General features: G+C 47.4%; 1 protein-coding gene across 9 annotated transcripts in view; it reads left to right on the top strand.

The window, feature by feature from the left end:
* Tnrc6c (trinucleotide repeat containing adaptor 6C) overlaps window positions 1–22,516 on the top strand; it is a 123,764-nt gene extending 101,248 nt beyond the window's left edge. For 7 of the 9 annotated variants that reach the window (XM_078041551.1, XM_078041546.1, XM_078041552.1 and 4 more), the window contains 12 exons: window positions 905–1,051; window positions 3,677–3,796; window positions 5,832–5,915; window positions 6,082–6,322; window positions 9,796–9,963; window positions 11,125–11,316; window positions 11,737–11,880; window positions 14,168–14,284; window positions 16,311–16,505; window positions 17,654–17,724; window positions 18,341–18,480; window positions 19,568–22,516. In XM_078041551.1, the coding sequence (XP_077897677.1) occupies window positions 905–1,051; window positions 3,677–3,796; window positions 5,832–5,915; window positions 6,082–6,322; window positions 9,796–9,963; window positions 11,125–11,316; window positions 11,737–11,880; window positions 14,168–14,284; window positions 16,311–16,505; window positions 17,654–17,724; window positions 18,341–18,480; window positions 19,568–19,928 (1,980 nt within the window). In that variant the 3' untranslated portion in view covers window positions 19,929–22,516. The remainder of the gene's footprint in view (window positions 1–904; window positions 1,052–3,676; window positions 3,797–5,831; window positions 5,916–6,081; window positions 6,323–9,795; window positions 9,964–11,124; window positions 11,317–11,736; window positions 11,881–14,167; window positions 14,285–16,310; window positions 16,506–17,653; window positions 17,725–18,340; window positions 18,481–19,567) is intronic. The other 2 variants (XM_078041548.1, XM_078041547.1) reach the window with 1 other exon arrangement.
* Window positions 22,517–24,289: the final 1,773 nt, after the last annotated feature.

Genomic DNA, 24,289 nt, shown 5'->3' with positions numbered 1-24,289 from the left:
TGTCGAGTTTAGTAGGAATCTCCCTTCCAGATGTTCTGCTGTCAGGAGTCAGCAGCCCAGCAGCAGTGTGCGCACAGGATGGGTCTCCTGCCTTGTGCCTCCCAGACTGCTCTTCCAAGAGAAGGCCAAGAGCATCTTGCTGCACCTCTTTGTTAGGTAGCTCATGACACAGTGTGGAAAATGCACCCCAGACAGACTTACTGGATTCGACAAAGGTTAACTACCCAAATTTGCCAGTTGATTCAATTCCAGGGTTTTTTGAAATAATAGATATATTTCCCATTTGAAAATGTCACTCTTCTCTGGGTCAGTAGTAATAACCAAACATTCTTGCCCTTTAACTCTGACCATAGATATAGCCTTCTGGAAATGGCTGCCTGAATGTGTGTCATTCAGACAGCCATGTCCACATCACTGTTTTCTGAAATACTCTGTTGTTATGGTTTCTGTAAGTTTGCAGCCTTGTTGGGGACACTTTAAATGCACCATCAGGCAGAGTGCAATGGCACATGCCTGTCCCAGCCATTCAGAAGGCTGAGGTGGGAAGATCACAAGGCCAGCTTGGGCAACTTAGTGGGACCCTGTCTCAAAATTTTAAAAATACATAAAAAGGACCAGAAGTGTAGCTCAGAAGTAGAACACCCCTGGGTTTAGTCCCCAGTACTGCCAGAAAAGGGGCTGTTATCATACGGCTCCTGTGAGCTTAAAGCATCAGCTGCTTCTGTGGCTGACTGTCCACCCACTATCACCAGTACAGATAGTATTGGTCCTAGGTGTGGTGGAACAGGTCGGCAGTGTTGGGAAGCAGAAGCCATCTTGCATTCATAGGTGGGTAGCACACTACTTCACCCACCCGTGCAACTGCCTACCTCTGCTCCCTAAAGTCCATCCCGTTTCCCCGCAGATCCCGAGTGGCAATCTGGGTGTGTTTGGCAATAGCGGAGCAGCACAAGCCAGGACCATGCAGCAGCCGCCGCAGCCACCAGTGCAGCCTCTTAACTCCTCCCAGCCCAGCCTCCGTGCTCAAGTGCCTCAGTTTCTATCCCCTCAGGTCAGACCCGGGCCAAGTGGGCGACATAGGCGGGTGCTTGGTGGGGACTTGGCCATATCCAAGACACTCTTTAAAAGTGAGAACTGAGTTAATCGACATCAAAGAGGAGTCCTTGCTGTTTTAAACCTGTAAATCTATCCTAACCTTCAGGAAGCCGCTTGGCCCTGCTGCCCCAGGAGTATCCCCAAAGCCTGCTACTCAGGCAGCTTCAGCCACCCAGCCTGCCACAGGTCAGAGCAGCTCTGAGGGAAGACAAGTCGGCACCCCAGCAGTGGTGCAGTTTGTCCTGGGCTTGCCTTAGAGAGTTACTCTAATGAACCTGATGGTGGTCCTGGGTTGCTGGAAAGGGCAGGGCAGGCTGCTCTGTTGGCAGCTTGGGCTGTGGAGGAAATGACCCCAAACAACCCAGGACTGCCACACTGTGCTGAGAAGCTGAAGGCAGTCACAGAGAGCATGTGTAGAACATTCCATAATTTCAGGCTTTGGACTGAGTTTTTAATCACAGTGTAACAGTCCTTTCCCTCATAAGAATGTTTAGTAATTGATTGCTTTTTGTTGATAACACATCAGAACTCTACTTGATATGTCATTCTGGGGCAGAGGGAGGCTGTGCCCTCCCAGGAAGGAGCAAAGCATCCTGAGGTCCCTACCACCTCTGGCATTCTTCTAGCAGAAGGAAAACTGCTTTCTCCCCTGAGGCCTCTGTTACCAGGAAAATATTTGAGATTCCTGAAGAGTCTTGTGTTTAATCAGTTCCAAAAGGAAATGTACTAACCCATCAGTCTTCCATTATTTGTAAAATTTAAGTCTCAGTTGTCTTTTTATTGCTATAACAAAATCCCTTATCCTGGATAAGTAGTAAACGGCACAGGCTTGTTGCTCATAGTTTTGGAGGCTAGAAGTCCAAGATTAAGGCACTGGAGGATCTGGGGTTTGGTATGGACTCTCCTCACCCATGGTGAGTTCATGCGTCCTCACATGCAAGCAGGGGCAGCCACACTCCTTTGGGCCTCTTTGATGAGGGCTCTGATTCCACTCAGGGCTCAGCCCTCATGACTCAGTCACCTCCCAAGGGTCCCAACTCTTAATCTATCATATCAAAGGGCAGTGGATTTCAACACTGGTGTTTGGGAGTCACAAACATTCAGACCATGGCATATAAGAAGACAGTATTGGTATACAGAAGCGAGCAGGATGTGTGGGAATAAGCATTATTCTGTAATGGTTTGTGTCCAAGTTCGTGCACTCACGGAGACGGCTAGAACTTGGTAGAATGCTAGTTAAATGTGTTAGGATCAGGGTAAGCCTCCATACAGACAGGCCTCAAAAGATGGTGTCTCAAACAAGACAGGCATTCCTCTCTTTCATGACAGTGTAGACAAAAAAAGCTAAGAGCTTGTGGGGCAGCTCTGCCACAGCTACTTGCCGACCTCAGGAAGAAAACATGAGAGGACAGGACAGCCCTTTGTGTGGATCGCCTGGAGGGTGCTGTATGCCACTTCCCAGTGCATGCTTCTGCCCACAGCCAGCACCACAGCCACACCCAGCCTGAGAACAGTTAGTGTTGTGCCCCGCCCTGAGCAGAGGGCGTGTCTCAAATATCACTCATTGCTGTGCTATCTTGTTTTCTCAATGAATTCCAATGTGATCTCCATTTTAGCTATACTGTTACATGCTATTTTTTTCTTTAAATTGACTTTCCCTTTTTAACTTATTTAAAAAAAATTTCATGTTTACCGTAAGTAGAAAAATCAATATTTTTCTAAAAATATTAGACAATTACAGGGGGTTTTTTTTGTTTGTTTAATTGTACATGGACACAATGCCTTGAATTTTATTTATGTTTTTATGTGGTGCTGAGGATCGAACCTTCTGCCTCACATGTGCTAGGCAAGTGCTCTACCACTGAACCACAGCCCCAGCTCATAGACAATTATTAAAGTAAAACATCCTCAACCATGTTACACCAAAATCATCTTGCATGCCTACCTGTGATATTAAGATCCATTTCACACTTTGGAAAACATTGAAATAGCCAATGTTAGCCGTACTTTTTTCAGAGTAGTGAATTCCAGTTGAAGGGACTTCCCTGAGTGGGAGGCAGGTGGGTATACAGGTCAGTTCTGCAGAGAGCCACAGGAAGACTGGGGGCAGTGGTGTCCAGCCAGAGGCACATCTGCTCTGTAGCAGCAGTGGCAGCCTTTGGAGTGTGCACACAGGGGAGGGGCTTGCTGAGCTCCTGGGGGCGCAGCTTGTGCAGGGGGTAGGCCCAGGGGCCTGTGTGAGAGACACTTGCCCTTGCCTGCCATCTTTAAGGCTTTCACTTTGGCAGAACTCAATCACTGATAGGAATAACCCAGAACCACACATGGGAAGCTAATGAGTAACTGAAGTACTTAGGGAAAGAAATCTCTAAAGACTCTACCCCTTCCTTCCTTCCTCCCTCCTTATTCTCAGCATGTTAACTACTAATGTTAAAATGTCCATAGATGTTCTAATGGCCTTTGAGGTCCAACCCTGAAACAAATATAATTACCATTTAATAAATTTTGAGTCTCTGAAACACTCTGCAGACAAGTAAATGTTCTCACAGATGGTGCTGACAGTGTGTCTTATGTCAAACAGGTTCAAGCACAGCTTTTGCAGTTTGCAGCAAAAAACATTGGTCTCAACCCTGCACTATTAACCTCGCCAATTAACCCTCAGCATATGACGATGTTGAACCAGCTCCATCAGCTGCAGCTGGTGAGTTCATAGGTCGCCTAAGGTACAGGCGAAGGGGAGCATCCACATACTTTTCACTAAGCAACACACCATGGACAGCCGTGGTTGCTCTGACACTTCTCTTCCTGGTGTGATGTGTCATCAAGACTGTTTATGAGTTATAAAGCTTTTCACTAAGGGTGTTTTTACGAAGTTTTGTAAGTGTTTTGACCCCTGCGTGTTCAGGAGTCTCAGATCCAGTTAGGCCATCTCTCCTTTGAGCTTTTAGCTTCTCATCTGAGCCATAAAACATAAAAACTCATTTTGAGTGACTCTTTCCTCAATTCTCCCAAGAGTGGTTTGCACAGTACCCATTCTACAAACAGGTGAGAATCTCTTCATCGTGGGTGCTTGACGCCTTGGAGCTAAAAACTTGATTCTCTCATAGACCCCCTTTGAGAGTGGCTGATGTGAGTTGGGGGAACACCAATAATCCCAGCTACTCAGGAACCTGAGGCGGGAGGATCGCAAGTTCAAGAACAATCTCAGCAACTTAGCAAGCTCGTATCTCAAAATAAACTATAAAAAAGGACTGGGGGTATAGCTTAGTAGCAGAGCACCCCTGAGTTCAGTCCCCAGAACTGAAAAAAAAAAAAAGAGAGAGAGAGAGAGAGAGTATGGCTGCTATGACCCAATTATTCTTAAAAGTTTTATGATTTAATATATCTTGAATTTTTTAATTTTTAAAGTTTTATTCCTTTTATCATAAAACACCATGTTGTTATATTCCCTAGGTGTGTACTAAATTGATGTACACTACAGGGCCTAGTCTGTTATTTCATTCTTTGATGTGTGGGCACCTGGTGTATTTAGAAGTCCTGGCTGGTGCCTTGTAGGAGTCAGGCAGCAGAACAGCGGGAGCATCAGGGGCCTCTAATGGATGGCACCCCAGTGGAGACTTTTGCTTATACAGGAGTCTGTGGGCCCTTGAGGCCCCCGCCTCAGTATTTTCAAGATGTGGTTTTTAAGCACATGTCTATGGAGTTTGGACATCTGGCTTTTCAGTCAGTAACAGGGGAGGATGAGGCAGCCGAGGGGAAGTGTCCTAGAGACACTGTGGGTGTTCTGACTTTTCTGAAAAGCACAGAGCTCAAGACATAGGGTAGGGTGGCCTCAGCCTGCGGCTCTTTCTTGGTCCACAGTGGGGATCGGGGAGGCTAGCGGTACTGGGTTCGGGGCAATGCACTTGTGCAGTCCTATGGCTTTCAGTGCTGGCGGCAGCAGCAGAAGGCCCTACCCTCAAGAAGGAGATGCTGTGCTGTGAGAACCAGGCATACCTTATAAAGCATAGGGATTTAGAGCCGTTGCCGTAGAGCAAGGACATGCAGCACTGGACAGTGCTGTGGGCCTGACGGCCAGAGTTGTTCCTTCACCTGGAGAGCTCCTCTGGCCCCAGGGTGCAGAACATCAAGAAAATGCTGCATTATGTTTAGTGTATTCTGTTCTCAAATTTTTTCCCAGGATTGGAGAAATAAAGTTTAGTGCTTCCTAATGTTCAATTTTAGGGCCTCCATAGATCCACTTAAGTGAATCCATAATTAACGAGGCATTTCTAAGAGCTTCATCTCTACTGTTATTTGGATTCTATTTAATTAAGTTCTCTTGTCAAAAATATATCCCAAAATCCATGTTGTAAGAAAAAAAATCTAGCATTCCACCAGCATTTTGAAATAATCAGCTGAACACCAGCTGCACCAGTGTACTTAGAACCATGAGATCACCTTAGCCCATGCTGGCCCCAGGTATATTTACCGAAAGGACTCACAGACCCATGTTTGGGGTTTTGTCCTGGCTTTAGTTCCCACAGCACTGTCTGAGGTAATCACATGGCCTCCAGGTGTTTAGGAGCTATTTAGTACCTATTCTTTGATTGGGGCAGTTTGTTTTGTAATCTGCCCATTCTGGACCTTAGCCTCAACCATGATAAGAGTAAATTTATTTGTTATTTGCTTAATGTCAGTTGAACCATCTATTGATGGCTGTCTAATAACATTCTATCTTTTCTTTCTGTCAATAGGCATACCAACGTTTACAAATCCAGCAGCAGATGTTACAGGCCCAGCGTAATGTTTCCGGACCCATGAGACAACAGGAGCAGCAAGTAGGTGTCACCCAGCCTTACTTTTGTCATTAGCCTTGATTGTCCCTGATAGAAGAGACAGTAACTGATGAATTATTAGATTGTCCTTGACTTTTTTTTTCCCAGGTGAACCTCCCCTTTCAAAAGTCCTTACACTGGCTAACGTGTATGTGTCTCTTCCTGTCAGGTTGCGCGCACAATCACTAATCTGCAGCAGCAGATCCAACAGCACCAGCGCCAGCTGGCCCAGGCCCTGCTTGTGAAGCAGCCTCCGCCGCCGCCACCCCCGCCGCACCTGTCTCTGCACCCCTCTGCAGGCAAATCGGCCATGGACAACTTCCCCCCTCACCCCCAAGCTCCTGGCCTACCTGACCTGCAGACCAAAGAGCAGCAGTCTTCACCCAACACCTTTGCTCCTTACCCTCTCGGTGAGTCTCCTGTGGCCACCGCACTGCACTGCGGTGGGCGGCATGGCTGGCTGGTGCTGAACAGGATGCCAGGACTGCAGCCCCAGAAAGACCCCTAGAGCAGGCCTCCAGAGGAAGCAACACCAGCTGCCTCTGCAAAACAAAACATTGACCACAAGGTCTTTCAAAGCCCCAGAGAAATTCCCATTTCCATTGTTGCGTCAGCACAACCTGTTCATTCCTAGTTTATTTTTCATCTGCTGTTCTTTACCAGCCACCGTCCTCCAGCTCCAGCTGCAGGAAAGAGCTTACAGTGGTTCTGCCAGTAGTGTGTTCAGACTCACTAAAGCAGGCCCTGCTCACGGAGTAGCCGATGTCCCTGCAGCACCTCCAATGCAGAATGGGAACTGACCCGCCAGAGCATGCCCAGCATGTAAAGCCCACAAATCTTCAGAGCCACGGTTCCCACCCTCCAGGTCATACAGGCTGGCCAGGAAAGACATGCGTCACGCAACCAAAGGCAGCAGGGGAAAGACGTCACCCAGAGCAAGGGGCTGCATTTCAGGCCTGTTTATTGCTGTCAAAATCTGCAGACACAGGACAAAGGAAATCAGTAGCTCAGAAAATATACCCTAAAGAATAAAGGCCAGTTGAGTAACAGAGAATTTGCTACCAACTGGTAACATCCCCTTGTAAGTGCTAGCACTTATCTCTGAAAAAAGTGGCAAGTTCTAGTCATAGGAACATCTCCTGCTTCAAGCATAACAAACATGGTGTGTCTTTAACATGAAGCTGATAAGTGTTAGACTGGACTGTCTTGTCCTTTCATTCCTGTCCTGTCCATTAATGCACCTGATGTCCAAGAAGTGGTGTCTGATAGTTAATGCCTAACCTTGGAATTAGCTTCCTGGGTTTGAGTCCCAGCCCACCACCAGCTGGTCCACTGCTAACTGTGGCAACTTGTCTCACTGCTCTTTACCTAAGGTTTCCTATCTCTAAAGTGGAAATGTTTACCCCATAGGGTTTCTTTAAAGATCAGATGAGTTCATATGTGACGTTCTCACACAGTCCATAGCCTGTGGCAAACACCATGTAGTACATTTGCTTTTCATGTAGGCTCTTTATTCTGTTTTAGGAATGGTTGTTCTGGAAACTAATTCCATTCCACCTGTCATCCTCAAATGCTCTAAATCCAGCTTCTACTGTTCACCTATCCTCTTGACCTGCTTTGGAGAATAAAGTGTGCTCATCTCTGCTCTGAAAGATTTCTTTCTTAATGTAATGAAAGAATTCATGCAGTAAATCTTCAAAATCTGATGAAATTATTTTGATAAAATGTTCTAATATTCACATTACAGTTGTAAATGTATTGAAAATGAATAACTAGTAAGATATAGGAAACTTCACCTTCCTACTGACTGTCACCATCTCTGCAGCTGCATATACCGAAAGTCTCTTAGGAGCTAAGCTAGTGGTGCCAGGAGCCAGCAGCCCCTGGTCCACCTTATGTCTGCATGTCCAGCCTCCCTGGCTATTCCATTTCTTCCCCATAGAGCCAACCACCTAGACAAGAAGATAAGGCCTACCTACAGGAAGAAGTGGCTTTGGTACCCAGTGGCTTTCAGAGCTGTTGAGCAGAGAATTGACTTTCACCTTGATGACTAAAGAAAAACCAAAGAGTAGGGTTTAAGTTTGAGCCCCAACTAGGCAGCATTTTGATGAATAAAGAGAAACCTCTCCAAACAGAGGCCTTACAGAGGAGCTCTGGTGTTTTCCAGGGGCAGTTCATATTGGCCCAGGCCAGTTTATCTACTTGTGAAGGAAGAGTTAAGAGAGGGGTTGGGGCCAAATTGTGGGAATTGGATGCTCTGCTGGCCCTTGCTTTGTGGCCCCTCATCTGATAGATCTGTACAAATGGAAGTGAACGCAAGAAAGTAGGCAGTCTCTAGGTAGTATCCAACTGCAGAGGTATTTTGTTAGGTGTACAAAGTGTGTCTGTCTCTATCTTCTGTGTGTCCCCGCCCCCCTCTCTATCAATTACTAACATTTAAAAATTGAGAAATTATGGTGGATGCCTGAAGTCCCAGTGACTCAGGAGGCTGAAGCAGAAAGATCACGAGTTCAAAGCCAGCTTCAGCAACTTAGTGATACCCTGTCTCTAAATATAATATAAAAAGGGCTAAGGATATGACTCAGTGATTAAGCACCCCGGGTTCAATCCCTAGTACAAAAAGGAAGAAAAAAAATGGGAAATTATCAAATAAAAATTACTCCTGGCGTCTTTTAAAATTGGCTGGCTAAAGGAGCTGGGGTTATAGCTCGGTTGGTAGAGTGTCTGCCTAACAAGCACAAGGCCCTGGGTTCAATCCCCAGCACCACCAAAAAAAAAAAAAAAAAAAAGCCAGTAAAATTGGCTGGCCAGGGACAGTGGTGCACACCTATAATCCTGGTGACTCGGGCGGCTGAGGCAGGAGGATTGCAAGTTTTAGACAGCCTGAGCAACTTATTGAGACCCTGTCTCAAAAAGAAAAGGCTGGGAAGAGCACCTCTGGCTTCAATCTCCAGTATAAAAAAAAAAGTGGCCACACCGGTCAGGGTTCCACATGGCAGTATCTGGTTGCCCAGTAGCACCTGCTTTCACAGTTCAGAGCCTGTCTGTCCTGCTGTAGTCTCTCTTGCCCTCCTCACCTTCATTTGAATTGTCTACCTGGCTCCCATAGGCATTTGAATTTGCAGCCCCTGATATAAAGTTAAGAACCAAAATGTTTGGCACCTTGCCTAATAGTAGGGTTTCCTCACTGGGCACCACATGGTGTGTGGGTGGGTGGGTGTATATGGCATGCCACAGGTGGCTCCTTCCAGCCCAAACATCTGGCCCACCCCTTAGTGGCATCCCTTTCAGGAATTCTTCACTTCAGCCTTTGTGTCATGGTCCCCATCATCTTTGTCAGCCTACGTAGTTCTGGACCTTGGCAGATCCCTAGGAGCATCAGCTCACCATTCCAGCTAGAATGGCAAATGGCAGCTCCCACTCACCCAGATAGTTCAGTTCCTGAAAAGCCATTTGATATGCAACTCGCACTCTTTCAGAGAATGCTTGTGTACCAGAAGTCCACTAAAGGTAGTTCTAGTTATTCAGACCAGCTTGTTCTGTAGGCAGAGGGTCATTTCAAAAAATGCCCTGGAATATGAAAGAATTTTCCTTCCTGTTTGGCTCACTGTTTTTGTGTTGGCTCTGACTGAGCAGCCTCAGGACCATGTTCGCCCTAAAACAAACAAAATGAGGAGAATTATGGGATGTACTTAGTTGAAGATTGTTGGAATTTTCACTTTAATTGAGGAATAATATTGCTTAAAAAGAAAGAAAAGAAAAATGTTGTTGGAAGAGAAGCATTTTTCACCAGCATTAACAGTGTGTTTCGCTATCAATGAAGCCTGGAGTGAAATCGGGCAGAGGAAGAGGAGGTAGGTCCTAATGGCATCTCTGTTTTCAGCTGGACTGAACCCAAACATGAATGTCAGCAGCATGGACATTACCAGTGGTTTGTCGGTGAAAGACCCATCTCAGTCCCAGTCACGCCTCCCTCAGTGGACACACCCCAACTCCATGGACAGCTTGTCCAGTGCTGCTTCTCCTTTGGATCAGAATCCTAGCAAGCACGGTATGTCGTGGCCGGCACACCCACAGAGGGGGTCACTCCTGGCTCATTCGTTGATTATCCCATTGTAGGGAATCTCATTCTGTACATTTCTACATCCTGATGCTGAAAATGGAGTAAAAGCATTCCATTCTTTTACAGAGTACATAAGATTTCAACTAGTTAAGGATCAAACTTATTGATCTTAGCTTCAAACCCAGGAATCACTGAAAATACCCCATAGCCTGTAGCTTGCTTTTTTTTTTTTAACATCTGCATTCCTAAATCACAAAAATGAGTCAATTCTTTCAATAAAATAATAAAACACAAAATCAAATACTTAGAAGGGAAAAAGAAGCAAAATGTTAATCATCAAAGGTAATCACACTGTTAAGCATTAAATATAAACTTCCTGGTGGCATTAAACATGAAGGAAATATGTTAATATGTTCTCCACAACATCTGTGCACCTTCCTTGGCAAGAGGGAGCCCCGACACCTGTGGCTGGTTGGTTTAGTCTGTGTAAACTTAACACCTAGTTTGTTCTTCCATAATGAGCATGGCTAACTGCAGGAGGGAAAGACACAGATAACAGTAATTGTGGCAGCTAACCACAAGGGTAAGACATTGTCCCTAGAAAGGGTTATTATAGGCAGCCTCCTGTGTCATAGAGATTTCCAGCATGGGGGCTGGGGTTGTGGCTCAGTAGAATGCTTGTCTACTTGTGTGAGGTACTGTTCGATTCTCAGCACCGCATACAAACAAACAAAATAAAGATATCTTGTCTATCTACAACTTTAAAAAAGAAAAAAAAGATTTCCAGCACGGATGGAGGTATAGCTCAGTGGCTCAAGAAATAAATATTCACCAGGCCCAGAGGCACACACCTATGGTCCCAGCTACTCGTGAGATTGAGACAGGAGGATCACTTGAGCCCAGGAGCTCAGGGCCAGCCTGGAAAACAGACTGACTTAAGAAAAAAAAGGGTTCCCACTTGACTAAGTAAAATTATTCTTTAAGAGTTTTCGTCTTTCAAGGACAAACTTTGGACTAACCAAAGAATTCCTGACAGACAAGGTCTGATGATTCATATTACTCTGACAAACCTGGAAGGGAAGGCTCTTTGGCAGCCCTTGCGTCTTGAACAGAGAGTACTCACCGGGATCCTATTTCTTTCTCCTGTAGGTGCTATCCCTGGAGGTCTAAGCATTGGGCCTCCAGGTAAGTCCTCCATTGACGACTCCTATGGCCGGTACGATTTAATCCAGAACAGTGAGTCACCAGCCAGTCCTCCTGTAGCTGTGCCCCATAGCTGGTCACGTGCCAAATCTGACAGTGATAAAATCTCAAATGGCTCCAGCATCAACTGGCCCCCAGGTAAGACCACACAACACCTACAGCAGCAGATCTGAACACGCCCTGAACCTAGGAGGAATAGGACCCAGGCCACATGTTCTGGAAGCTTCAAGCCCACCCCTTTGTCATTTCCATTGGGAATCCATTTGTCGGATCAGTGTGGGTATCAAGCCTTGTTCTGTGGCTCCTTAGTCCACTATCAGGAGTGGCAGTAAGGCAGTGGGGAAGGGACACTGGATACCATCTGGCAAGAACATACAGGCCTGGTACGTTGGCTATAATACCCGGTTCTGCTGTGTTCCAAGGAGGGAGTGATTTCACGAAAGAGTCTGAATGATCATATTATAAAAATTTCCACAATCAGGAAAATAATATTTTTAAATGTCAGGAAGCAATGTGAACGTTCTCTAGCATGCAACTTCATTTGATTTCCACAAACAGAATTCCATCCTGGAGTTCCGTGGAAAGGACTTCAGAATATCGATCCTGAGAATGACCCTGACGTCACTCCTGGCAGTGTCCCCACCGGGCCTACAATCAACACCACCATCCAGGATGTCAACCGCTACCTCCTCAAGAGTGGAGGTGAGGAGGGGCCCCTCAACCTGCCTTCAGCTGGGGAGCAAGTCGGCTGAGACCCAGCTGCTGGGCTACTTCTGTCACCTGTCAGCTGCAGCATAGGAAGACTGATTTGGGGGACATGGTTTTGCTTGATCTGTAGAGGTTGAGTGTCCTGCATCCAGAATGCTTGGGGCCTGAAGTGATTTGGATTTCAGAGCTTTTAGATTTTGGAATGCTTACAGAGACTTAATAGTTGAGCATACCCAGTCCAAAAATGCAAAGTCTACAGTGTGCCAACTACATGGCATTGAAGTTTCCTTGAATTTCAGATGCTCAACCTGTGTATCATATTATAGCATTTTTTAAGATTACATTATAGAATCACATTTAACCTTTAGCTGTTTAATGAAAAAGTTTCCACCTGAAATCTCTTTAAACTGAAAAGGATTTAGGAAGACCCTTTTCATCCATCTCAATCTGTTTTTCCTGGCACAAATCTCAATGCCAATTGTTAGCACAACTTCTGTCAGACTTCAGAGCAAGAAGTGCTGGGCTGAGCTGTGAACTCAGAAAACACACAAAGACTTGAGGTGCAGTTTTGAGGCTTTCTAAGGTGTGCCCTTAGAAAGGAGGCCTGAAGAGACATCTGAGAGCCATCACTGAGAAGGCGTCTCACAGAGTTCCCACAATGTTAACTTAGGTTTCCACTTAAAGTAAGACCTGCTGGAGTGAGGTATTTGCTTTGCTGTCAGAATAGAGGAGCCTGCGTGAGATGGCAGGGACAGCCTGAGTGGAAGTCACACCTGTGTGTGGCAGAGCAGGCAAAGCAAGCCCATGTGTCTTGACAGTTGTGGGTAAGTGTGATGTGGGTCGTGCTGATCCAGGTATTAGAAGCTAAAAGAATCAAGGTTTCATGGTACACAGCAGAGCTTCCAGAGCAGGCACAGATGGAGCCACACATGACCCTTTGACCTCTGGGGGGCAGCAGGAGTGTTGCGAGTGCCATCCACCATCTGGCCAGGTTTTCTGTGATGTGGTAAAGGTGGCCTCAAGAAGCACCTGGCTTCTGGTCAGAGCCAGGCAACTGCCTCTGGTTCTGTACCTACCTAATAAAAGAGGAAGACTTAAGAGTGGAAAGGAATACAAGCTGAGAAGCACATTGGCCATCGAGACAAGACAAGAAGATGGAATCCAACTCTGGGATTAAACACATCAGCTGCCAGGGCAATGGCCACACTGTGATCCTGAAAACTCGGGAGACTGAAGCAGGGGGATCCCAAATTCAAAGCCAGCCTCTGCAACTTAGTGATACAGTCTCAAAATAAAAAGTTAAAAGGGCCAGGGAAGTGGCTCAGTGGTTAAATACCCTGGGTTAAATCCTCAGTACCTAAATAAATAAATAAAATTGGAGACCTGCAGAATGTAAATATGTTCTAATGGCTGTCAGCTCTGGTGAAGAGGTCCCCTACAGCACGGCATGTAGGAGGTGCCACATACCTGGGGGCCCTGCCTCAGAGACTGTAGCTATTAAGCCATCAGATTCTGTTTGTAGTGATGAAGGCAACAGTCCATCTGTGTCCAGGTCCCAAGTCAGAAGAGCCCTTTCCGCCCTTGCTTCCAGGCAGTGTTCTCTGCTCCACCTGCCCACCCCTCCCAGCTTTGTGAGTGAGAGTGACAGTGCACAAAGCCACATGGAGCTGAGCTCCATCCCAAGGAACCAGGTGTCTTGAGGGTGCAGGGAGGGACTTCCTCAGAGCAGAAAGTACTGCTCTGTGGGCACCATACTTGGAAAGGACACAGTTACTGGGACAGTGTCTCCACTGTGCCTGTGTCCCCAGAGGGAACTAGGAAGGAAGATAAAGGGTCAGAAAGTGCTCATGTTTTCATGTCAGAATTTGTAATGAAAAGCTTGGGGTTCATCTGTGGGCTGTGGTTTGAACCATGAAAGGGTGAGGATTGCCCTGCATTTAAATTGTTACTGTGCAGGGAACAGTCATGTGACCTTTTACAACTCTGACCTGACATTTTAAGTATTCTGTTGGTGTATCTTCCTCCATGGCTTGAGGTAACCTCACCTTCAGAGCTCATGCTGTGTCTCCTCAGCCTTCAGGAGCACCCCACACAGGCCTTCCCACGGGCTACGGGACTGACTCAAAGGTATTCCTTGTCTGCCTCCTGGCACCACACCTCCCTATCCAGTCCTCAGCCCAAACAGCAGCTCAGGAGGTGATCTGTATGCTGCCCCTCATCCCATCAGAGCTGCTGACTGCACACCTGCCACCCCTTCTTAGTGCCATGTTTGGTTCTGCAGGGTCCTCCCCACCATCCTCTCAGAATGCCACACTGCCTTCCTCGAGTGCCTGGCCGCTCAGTGCCCCCGGCTACAGTGGCTCTTTGAGCAGCATTGCCTCCTCACCTAGTGCTGCAGGTATGAACTGGCCTCTCCACTTGCAGGTAGCATTTTGTTTCTTTCCCCAAACAAACTGATAGGCCTCAGCTGTTCCCATTGGTCCCTTTACTCTCCTCCTGGGTACTGGAGCTGGTGTGAGCCTTGCCTTGCGTGACTGTGGGACCTCAGGCACATCTGAGTCCTCACACATGGAGTGGAAGTGGGGTTGTGAAGATCAGGTGATGTATAAGGCACCATTGCAGACCTAGCACAGCACCAGCCTGAGTGGATCTGCTTCCTTCTCTCCTCCCCCATGACTACAAGACAGGGAGTATGTGAGTCTTGAGAAACTCAGAGGCAGACAACAGCTGGGAATTACTTAAATTCCATAACAAGTAGAGGAGACTGGCAGGTCCTGATGTTAAGCCCTGGTATTCGAAGAGGCCCTACCTCCTCCTGCCTGGATCCACCTGGTATATACTAGACAAAAAAAACTGTGTGTTGTACTTATAAATTATTTCATATCTCTGTATTCTATCAAATTTTTAAACCACTGTACTGTGCCCATATGAGAATAGCATTTAAGGTTTTTTTCAATAAGAATTTTTATAATTCCATTACCTTGGGGAAAAAACACTTTCAATGTAGTTTAGCATCTTATTAAAAGAAAAACAAAGCCGGGTGCAATGGCACACACCTGTAATCCAAGCTTCTCAGGAGGCTAAGGCAGGGGGATCACAAGTTCCAGTCCAACCTAGGCAACTTAACAAGGCCCTGTCTCAAAAAGGGCTGGGGAAGCCGGGTACGGTGGCGCACACCTGTAATACCAGAGACTTGGGAGGCTGAGGCAGGAGGATCTCAAGTTCACAGCCAGCCTCAGCAACAAGGCACTAAACAACTCAGTGAGACCCTGTCTCTAAATAAAATACAAAATAGGGCTGGAGATGTGGCTCAGTGATCAAGTGGCCCTGAGTTCAATCCCCAGTACCCCAAAAAAGTGGGGTGGGGCTGGGATATGGCTCTGTGTGGAGTCCTTTGGGTTCAATCCCTGGTACCAAAAAAGAGGAGGGGTATATTTAGACTTTTAAAACCTCCATAGTCGTTTGGCTAAAGAGAAGAGCAAAACCGTACAATCACTTTCCTTATCTCTGAGTGAGTCAGTCTTACATAGCATTTCGTTTTTTGACATCTTTTCCATGGTTAGCATTTGTTCACTGTGAAGTCAGAGCCATCTTGGGCACCAGGCTTGGAGAACCACACTTGTGCCATGAATACTGGACACAGTGGACACAGGAGCATGCAAACGTCCAGGACTCTGCTCATTCCATCCAGCCCTGAGTGGATGAGATAGCTGAGGCTGGTAGTCATTACTGATTTTTTTTTTCTCCCAAAGAGCTTTAAAACAGTGTCTCCCCAACCAGCATGCCAGATGTGGCATCTTGGCCTCAGGGCAGCTGGACTGCTTCTGTTTCTATGGCAGGTGCACAAGGGGTGTCTCTAGAAGCTGTGGGAGATTGCAGTGGCAGCTGGGGAAGGTCGCATGTCAGGAGCGTTGCCCTGACAGGGGACTGCTACCTAAAGAAATTATCATAAGGAAGAAGGCATGGACATTGTGGCCTCTGACCGCACCTGATCTGTTGCTTTACTAGATGTGTCCCGGTAGGCTTCCATGGCAAGTTATCCTCAACGCTGATTTCAGAAATGCTATTTTCTCTGTGGCAGATGTTGGCTATAGTGGCCATGCAGACTGTGAGCAGAAATTGAGAGTAGAGCATTGCTAGGTGCATTAACACATGCCTGTGGTCTAAGCTACTTGGGAGGCTGAGGCAGAAAGATCACTTGAGTCCAGGAGCTCAAGACCAGCCTGGCCACATTACAAGACTCTGTCCAAAAAAGGAATTGGAAAAAAACAGCGTGCTTCGGGCCTTGCTTCAGGATGTGGCACTGGTGTTTCTTTTCTTCCCGGTCTGCTGGTGTCACAGAGTGTGTGCCTGCTCCCCAAACCCAGCAATTGCTTTTCCTCTCTGACTACAGAGTGAACATGCTCCATTTCTCTGCCTTCTAGGTAAACTGTCAGACATTAAATCGACGTGGTCCTCTGGCGCAGCGTCCCACACGCAAGCCTCTCTGTCTCATGAGCTGTGGAAGGTGCCGAGAAACACTACTGCACCCACCAGGCCCCCTCCAGGGCTTGCCAATCCCAAGCCTTCCTCCACCTGGGGTGCCAGCCCCCTCGGCTGGACCAGCTCCTACTCCTCTGGTAAGTGCCTTTCTCTTCGCAGCTGCTTTGCTCCTTTCCTGGGGGCTGTACTTGTGGTTTTGTCCCCTCCCTTTTCAGGATCCCTGCGTGCTCTCTGGAGCCTGGGTGGGTCTGGAGAGAGCTGAGGCTTCCCTGCACCTGTGGGCTTTGGTTGGCTGAGCCCAGCTTTCAGCCCCTGGGTTACGGTTCACTGCAGCTTTGCTTTGGGCCGAAGGTCCAAGGTGGTCCCGACGCCTGTCCTCTGTCCTGCTATGCCACATGCTGGTCTCCCAGGGAGGCCCGTTTGGCCTTAGCTTCCCATTCCCATCAGCCCCCACCAACCAGCACCAGTGTCTTGATGTCTCCTTCTTGTGTTTGCTTCTCCACAAGACTTCATGGAACAGAGGGGCTTTGCAGGCCAAAACAACCCAGCAGCTTGGAGAGCGCACTGGTGCTGTTGGGCTCTGGGGGCTTCCTGCGGGTACCTCAGGCTAACCCTGAGGGATACGAGAAGGGTAGGGGGGACTTCAGAAACTGAAGTTTAAGTCAGTGACAGATAGTTTGAGAAAGACTGTTGCAGGCCTTTTAATAGTGGCCCTTAGCCAAGTGTGGTAATTCAAAACTGTAAGACCAGTGACTGGGAGGCTGAGGAAGAAAGATAGCAAGTTAGAGGAACAGTCTGAGCAACTTGGACCCCGTCTCGAAAAATAAAAAGACTGGGAATGTAGCTCAGTGGTAAAGTACCCTTGGGTTCAAACCCCTGTGCCAAAAGAAAAATAATGATGGTAATAATAATCTTTGTGGATTTGCTTTGTTAACATGCAGAATTTTAGGAGATTGAATGTAAGTTGGGGGGTCATGGAAGACCAGAACTTCCCAGGTGATTCTCACCTGTCCCGTCACATCCCATCACTCATGGCACAGGTGGGAATGTACAGGCCTCCGAGGGGGTGGGGACAGCCAGGAAGTGGGGATTTTCATAGACACAGACAGGTGTCTGCAGGGATGGTGAGATTTGGGTTGATCAGAAGATGCCCAGGGACTCCTTGACTTGAAGGGCTTTAGAGCTTGCCATGTGTTCTAGATAAGGTCAGAAACCTGGAACAGGGCTGTGCCACCTGACTGTACAGCCTGTCACTGAGTTCTTGTGCCCTGGGCTTGTCACACAGGTTCTGCTTGGAGCACCGACACCTCAGGAAGAACAAGCAGCTGGCTTGTTCTTCGCAACCTCACACCCCAGGTAAGGCCCCAGCACAACAGGACGGGCATCCTACATATACCCACAGGGACACAGAGCACAGTCACAGAAGTGCCACTTGGCCCTGCAAGCAGTGTGGCAGAGACCCTATCAGCCTAGGAGCACACAAGGCAAGTGGAGCCGGGCTCCAGCTGCAAAGAGCAGATACAGGGCTGCTCTTAACCATGTGCTTGATTATTCATTCACCCTTAGGGGGCTCAAAAAGCATACCTTTGTAAACAGAACTCTTGTCTTCACCGCCCACTCAAGAGTGACTTGGCCAGCTAGTAGTCACCATTGCTGACCTGCACACACCTGCAAGGCCACAGGGCCACCAGGCCCTGGTGCCTTTTGTGAACCACAGACTGTGGGATGTGCCCTAGTGAGAGGGCAGCAAAACTCAAAATGGAATTTTTTTCCTTCCTCTGATTAGTTTAACTCATAAAAGATAACTGAGGTGTCCAGCATTCCAGGTGTGCCAGAAGTAGCACATGTCAGCGTCATAAAGCTATGTGTCAGTAAGCCTTTTCAAGGAAAGACACTTTCCTGGCGTTTTTAGTGCATCCATTCACAGTGCCTTTGAAGAAGATAGTGGAAGTGCCCTGTGCTTCCTCCCCAGATTGATGGTTCTACACTGCGGACGCTGTGTCTGCAGCACGGGCCTCTCATCACATTCCATCTGAACCTGACTCAAGGCAACGCTGTGGTCCGCTACAGCTCCAAGGAGGAGGCGGCCAAGGCCCAGAAGTCTCTGCACATGTATGTTTCCCCTCATTCAGCCCTGTGCTGCCAGATGGCCTCAAGCCCCAAGCACCTGGGGGGCGTTATGTCCTGAGGCTGCCTCCACACCCCCCATGGGCCTGTGTGCCACAGGAGCTCCACCTCTCAGGTCCTGGGTCCTGGAAGCCTGAGATCAAGGTGTCACCAGGGTTGGCTCCTTCTGAGGCCTGTCTCTCCTTGGCCTATAGACAGCCATCCTCTCTCTGTGTCCTCTGTGTGTGTCAGTGTCCCGGTCTCCTCATCTAAGAGTCCTGTTGGATGAGAGCCACCCATGGGACCTCAGTTAACTGAATCAACTCTCTGAAGACCTGTCTTTTCAATACAGACATTTAGAAGCAAGGGGCAGGACTTCAATGTATGAATTTGGAGTAGGAACTCAGTTCAGTGCATCACAGGTGTCTTGTAATGAGTGGGTGACTACTGATGGTTCTTGCTGGAAGTAGAAAAGGCTCCCCAAAGACCACGTCAGGTCCAACCACAGAAAGGAGGTGCCCTCACACTGCTCAGAGGGCACCGTCAGCAGTCCTCACAGCCAGCCCCAATGCCTCCTTAAATTGTGCATTTGACAGAGTATAACACCTGCTCAGAAGCACCCCTTGAGATATGAGGCCTCGATATTAGGTTCTTTTTTTCTTTTTTAATATTTGTTTTTTAGTTGTAGTTGGGACACAATACCTTTATTTTATTTATGTATTTATTTATGTATGTATTTATTTATTTACATGTGGTGTTGGGGATAGAACCCAAGGCCTCGCACATGCTAGGCGAGCACTCCACTGCTCAGCCCCAGCCCCAGACCCAGCCCTCTGTATTAGTTCTTCCTGGTCTTAGCCCAATATGCAAGTGGCACTGATGCTGAGTGGCCCCAGTTTCATGGTATCACTCATGAATTTACACACCTGCCGTGCCCACCAGTTCATGGCTGCCAGAAGTCCAGGCAAGGGACAGAGTCTAATTGAGAACTGGCAAAGCCCAGCCCCAGGATGACACAGGCCCCAGGCTCACCTCTCCCCATGCCATAGCCTCAGCCTCTGGGAGCATACTCACCTGCCTGTTTCCCCTGTAGGTGCGTGCTGGGAAACACTACCATCTTGGCAGAGTTCGCCAGTGAAGAGGAAGTGAACCGGTTCCTAGCCCAAGGCCAAGCCCTGCCACCCACGTCCAGCTGGCAGTCCAGCAGTGGGAACAGCCAGCCCCGACTGGGCGCCTCAGGCAGCACCCATGGGCTGGTGCGCAGCGAGGCGGCCCACTGGAACACCCCCTGCCTGGGCGGCAAGGGGAGCAGCGAGCTGCTGTGGGGCGGGGTGCCCCAGTATTCCAGTAGCCTCTGGGGCCCGCCCAGCACCGAGGATGGCAGGGTGATCGGCAGCCCCACCCCACTGAACACACTGCTGCCTGGGGACCTGCTTAGCGGGGAGTCCATCTAGGGCCAGGGTCACCTGCACCAGGAGGAGAGCTGACCTTTCCAGTCCCGGGCACTGTGGCCCCAGGACCAGCAGCCCGCGGCCCTTTCGAGTACCTCTGTCCAGTTCCGAAGATGAACCTTCACCGCAGCCCTTGTGAACTGTTTCCAAAACAGTGCAGGCTGCGTTTGGTCAGTGTCACGTGCTAACGACAGGATGTTCCTCATAGCTTTTTATTTTGTGTCGTCTTATGTTTGTATGGTGTGTTGTCATTTTGAGTTTTTAAGTATAAAAGCTGCTTAGAATAGTTCTATCATGAAGGGCACTTTTCAGATTGTGGGCTGGAAAGGGTTATTTTATCACGGGGAGGGAGGGAGGGAGGGAGATGGAAGCCTATTAAGTGAGCCTGTGACGATTATGCACATTACCAGAGGCGGCGGGTGGGGCAGGGCAGGTCGGGCAAGGTCGCTGGCACTGAGCAGAGCGGCACCGTCGCCCTCTGCCCTCTGTTCCCCTGGATCTGCCTATGCACATTACCCTTGTTTCATTACTTTTTCATGTCATTTTTTTTTAATCCCAAAAAATATTTTTTAAAAGTTAAAAAAAAAAAGACATATCAAACATGCAAATACTTGAATCCAGCAGGCCAATAATGAAATGTGAACACTTTCTAAGTCTAATTCTACACTTCCAGGTTGACATCAGTACACAGAAACAGGCTCTAGGAAAAATTTCTTAAGTTCATAGCCTATGTGTGCGAGTGTGCATGGGAAACAGTGTGGGGGGTGTGTGTGTGTGCACGTGTGCTCCTGCACAGTACACACTTCGTGTGTGTGTGTGTGTGTGTGTGTGTGTGTGTGTGTATAGAGTGCAAGGGATTTAACTGTGGGTTTTCCCTTTTATTCAGTATATGCTTTTATTTGGCGCATTGGTCAAACGTTTGTTATTATTAGCTTCTAACTTTGCACTGAGGTGTCCCTGCCCTTCCTTCAGCTAATCCTAAACAGTAAAGAGAATTCACAGGACAGGGCTGGCGACAATTCACGTGTAAATGTTTACTCAAGGACTCTGTTATTGCATCTAAAACTGCAGTGTATATCTCTGGAGAAATGATATGTATCTCTACCTTTAGCAGCTTTTTATTGTGGACTAATGCAAGAAGTCATTACCAGAGTATTGCACCATTTTCCATTTGGAATATAAGGTTAAAGAGAAAGAACTGATGTTGAACTGTGGCCATAGATACTTGTAAAGAGCGACGGTTCCGCGGCAGCAGCGGGACAAGCACTTGGACGTGGTTAAGACTGCTTTCAGCGGAGCCCGGGGTTTGGGCTCCCACCTGTTTACAGACCTTTTTTTCTCCTTCAGACTTTAAAATGAAAATTTTAAAAAGGAATTTAAAAAAAGAAAAAAGAAAAAAAAAAAGACTTCTGTCGTAAAGAACCCTATTTTCAGAATGCAGACGCGCTACTTCAGAGCTCTGGGATTGGACAGTGCCGTCCCCCTTCGGCCGTCGTCGTGGACTCTGTCGACTGTCCTCGCCCCTTCGTCGAGGTGACGAGGCGCTGTGGTCACTGTCTTGCACATGCCGGACGCGCTCTCAGGAAAGCCAGGGCTCCCGAGGGCAGCTCCACACCATTTCATGTATTTTTAAACCCAACTCCTAGCACTGAAGATGTTATTAAAAAAAAAATAATAAAAATTTAAAAAAAGAAAGAAAAAAAGAAAAAAGAAAAAAAAACCACAAAGATGAAAAATACCTAATCTCTAATGTGTAGCAGTTACATATTTACCAAATAATGGACTCAAAAGAAATAGATGTTTGAAGAGTGCTTTATATATTAAAAATTGCTTTATGTTTTAAAAATGATCAATGTTTTGATTGTTTTGCAAGGAAGAAAGACAATGGAATAACATACCCTCCAGTATGTTTTTAAAAAGTCTATGGACATTGTGCTCCCTGCCTGCTCGATCAGGAAACCTGTGCATTACATTTTTTTTAATTAGCTTTTTAATGATTTTATCAAAACAAAAAAACAAAATTTAAAAAAAAATAGAAAAAAAAAAAAAGTCCTGCAAGATTGCAGATCAACAAAAGCTGGTTTTACAGAGGATCATGAACTATGCACAACCTAGGTTCAGAACTTCCCTCAAGCTTAGTAGTGCATCTAGCTGACGACCCCTCCTCAGAGTGAGCATCGCGTTGCCAGTACATGCATCCTACATATTTGATATGCATATCAAATATACGTGCGCGTGTGTGTGTGCGTGCGTGTGCGTGCGTGAGCACTCAGTCATACAGCTCCCGTGCTGCCATTTAGCCCTGAGTCGTAGAGAAAATTCCCAATGTTTTAAATTTGGGGAATGGAAGAAAGAATCTGTTTATTTTGGGGTTTTGTTGGGGATTTATTTTTCCTTTTTTTTTTTTTTTTGACCTTTTATTTTGAATTTAAGATGTCTGTAACTCTTGAGATTAAAAAACAAGTTTGTGGCTCTTAATGTTTTTCCTCATAGAATGTGATTGTTGAAGAACATGCACCGAAAGTTGCTTTCAACAGTACAACGCTTTGTTGAATCTTAATAAATTGCAATTTTTTTCTTGGCTGTTCAAATTAATGTGTTTTTTTTGTTTTTCAAAAACAGATACTATCAACTTTGATTTTGTATGCTGAAACTAGGAGTTGTCCTGTGTAGGACAAATTCTCTGTCTTTTTGATATGTTCAATGTTTATATATAGTTAAACTCTGAATTTTAGTTGTTTGACATATTTTATCATTTGTTTTCTGGCTTTGCTATTAATGTTTAAATCTTAATAATTGTTGGGAAACAACAGTTTTCAAGCTCTCCACTACCAGCAGCCTCCTGTCAGCCTGGTGCATGTGAGAAACAGTGCCGTCTGGAAGAACAGCAGGCTGATCCTGGGTCTGCTAGGGTGCAATGAGGACCAACCCTGTCACCAGGACCCAGTGTGGGCATAAGAAATTATCAGAGAAGGCCAGGCACGGTAATGCACACCTGTAACGCCAGCCTCAGCAATTTAGCAAAGACCTGTCTCAAAAAATGGCTGGGGATGTGGCTCAGGGGTAGGGCACCCCTGGGTGCAATCCCCAGCCCCAAAAAATAACAATCACAGAAGCCAGGTGCAGTACTTTCACGCCCTTGGTCCCAGCTCCTCAGCAATGATGGCTTGAGCCCCAGAGTTCAAAGTTAGCCTGGGAAACATCAGAGAAGAGTACAACAAAGGTCTTCTGTGTTTCCTGGACGTTTTATTCATCTGTTTTTAAACATTGCCTTAGCTTAACTTCTACCAAGCTTTTGTACCAGTGTGGTGGGACTTGCCATGCTGGGCAAAGCAGCAGCAGCCTTGCCACAGGATTCCAGGAACTGTTTTCTCACTCCATCCTGGAACACTTGCAGCCTGAGGTTGATATGTTGGTGCTTCTGTTTGATCAGTACCGAGTGTCTCTGGACAACACGCCAAGTGCCCGTCAAGACCCCTCAGGGACTGGAGGAATGACTCCCCTGGCTCTTGTGCATCAGTTCCACCTCCTGTCAGCTGGCCCCCGAGAGGGTGGCCAGCCACTGGCCCTGACCAGCCTCTTCTGAAAGTTGAGAAGGGCCTTAAGGGGGCCATAAGCAGAGGAAGATGGAGTTCAGAAATGGGACCTACCAAGTTCACTTGGCATTCAACACTCCATCAATCAGGAGCTGCACCTTGGCACTATGTGCAGACATTCAGCAAGGGGTCGCTTTATGCCAGTGTGCTGAGCTGCAGAGGGTGGGTCCACCTGCTTTTCTCCCCCAGGAGAAGTCCAGGGCCTTCAAGTTGTCCAGCAGGAGCAGCACGCTGCTGGCACCTGCCCCTGGCCTGCAGGGCCATCAAATTTTAAGAGTCTGAGGAGGGTGAGGGGCAGGTTTAGAGCAGAGTGGGGGGATCCTGTGTGAAGGCCTCAGGGCTGGACAGGGGTTCCTGGTATCCAGCGGGAAGAGGCCTGAGTTCTGGAGTCAAGAAAACTTGGGTTTGGAGCTATTCCTGCACCAGCGTGGAAGGTTGGTGGAGAGGGGTGCTCAACAGAGGCGGCGTGTCAGAGGAAGCTGGAGAAGAGGTACAAAGGGAGCCCAGAACATGGACGGAAGACGAGGTCAGAGGTGCCCAACAGCTGGCCTGTGTTTGGTGGGAAGAGGAAAAACAGGGGCAGCAGGCATTTCAAGAAGATTCCTTGCAGGAAGAGAACTTTTGGCTGAACTGGGAGAAACACCTGACGCAGGATCAAAAGGGAACCTGCGCTCAGTTTCCAGCTTTGCACATAGCTCTTCTCCACTGACTTCCTGCTGACAAGAAGAATGTCCCCTGATGGAGCAAGTGCAGCACAGCTGGCCTCAG

The sequence above is a fragment of the Ictidomys tridecemlineatus genome, chromosome 3 (assembly GCF_052094955.1).
Source record: "Ictidomys tridecemlineatus isolate mIctTri1 chromosome 3, mIctTri1.hap1, whole genome shotgun sequence".
In the NCBI taxonomy this organism is placed as follows: Eukaryota; Metazoa; Chordata; class Mammalia; order Rodentia; family Sciuridae; genus Ictidomys; species Ictidomys tridecemlineatus.
Note: the sequence above shows the minus strand (reverse complement) of the source record. Positions and strands in the feature narration are given on the sequence as shown.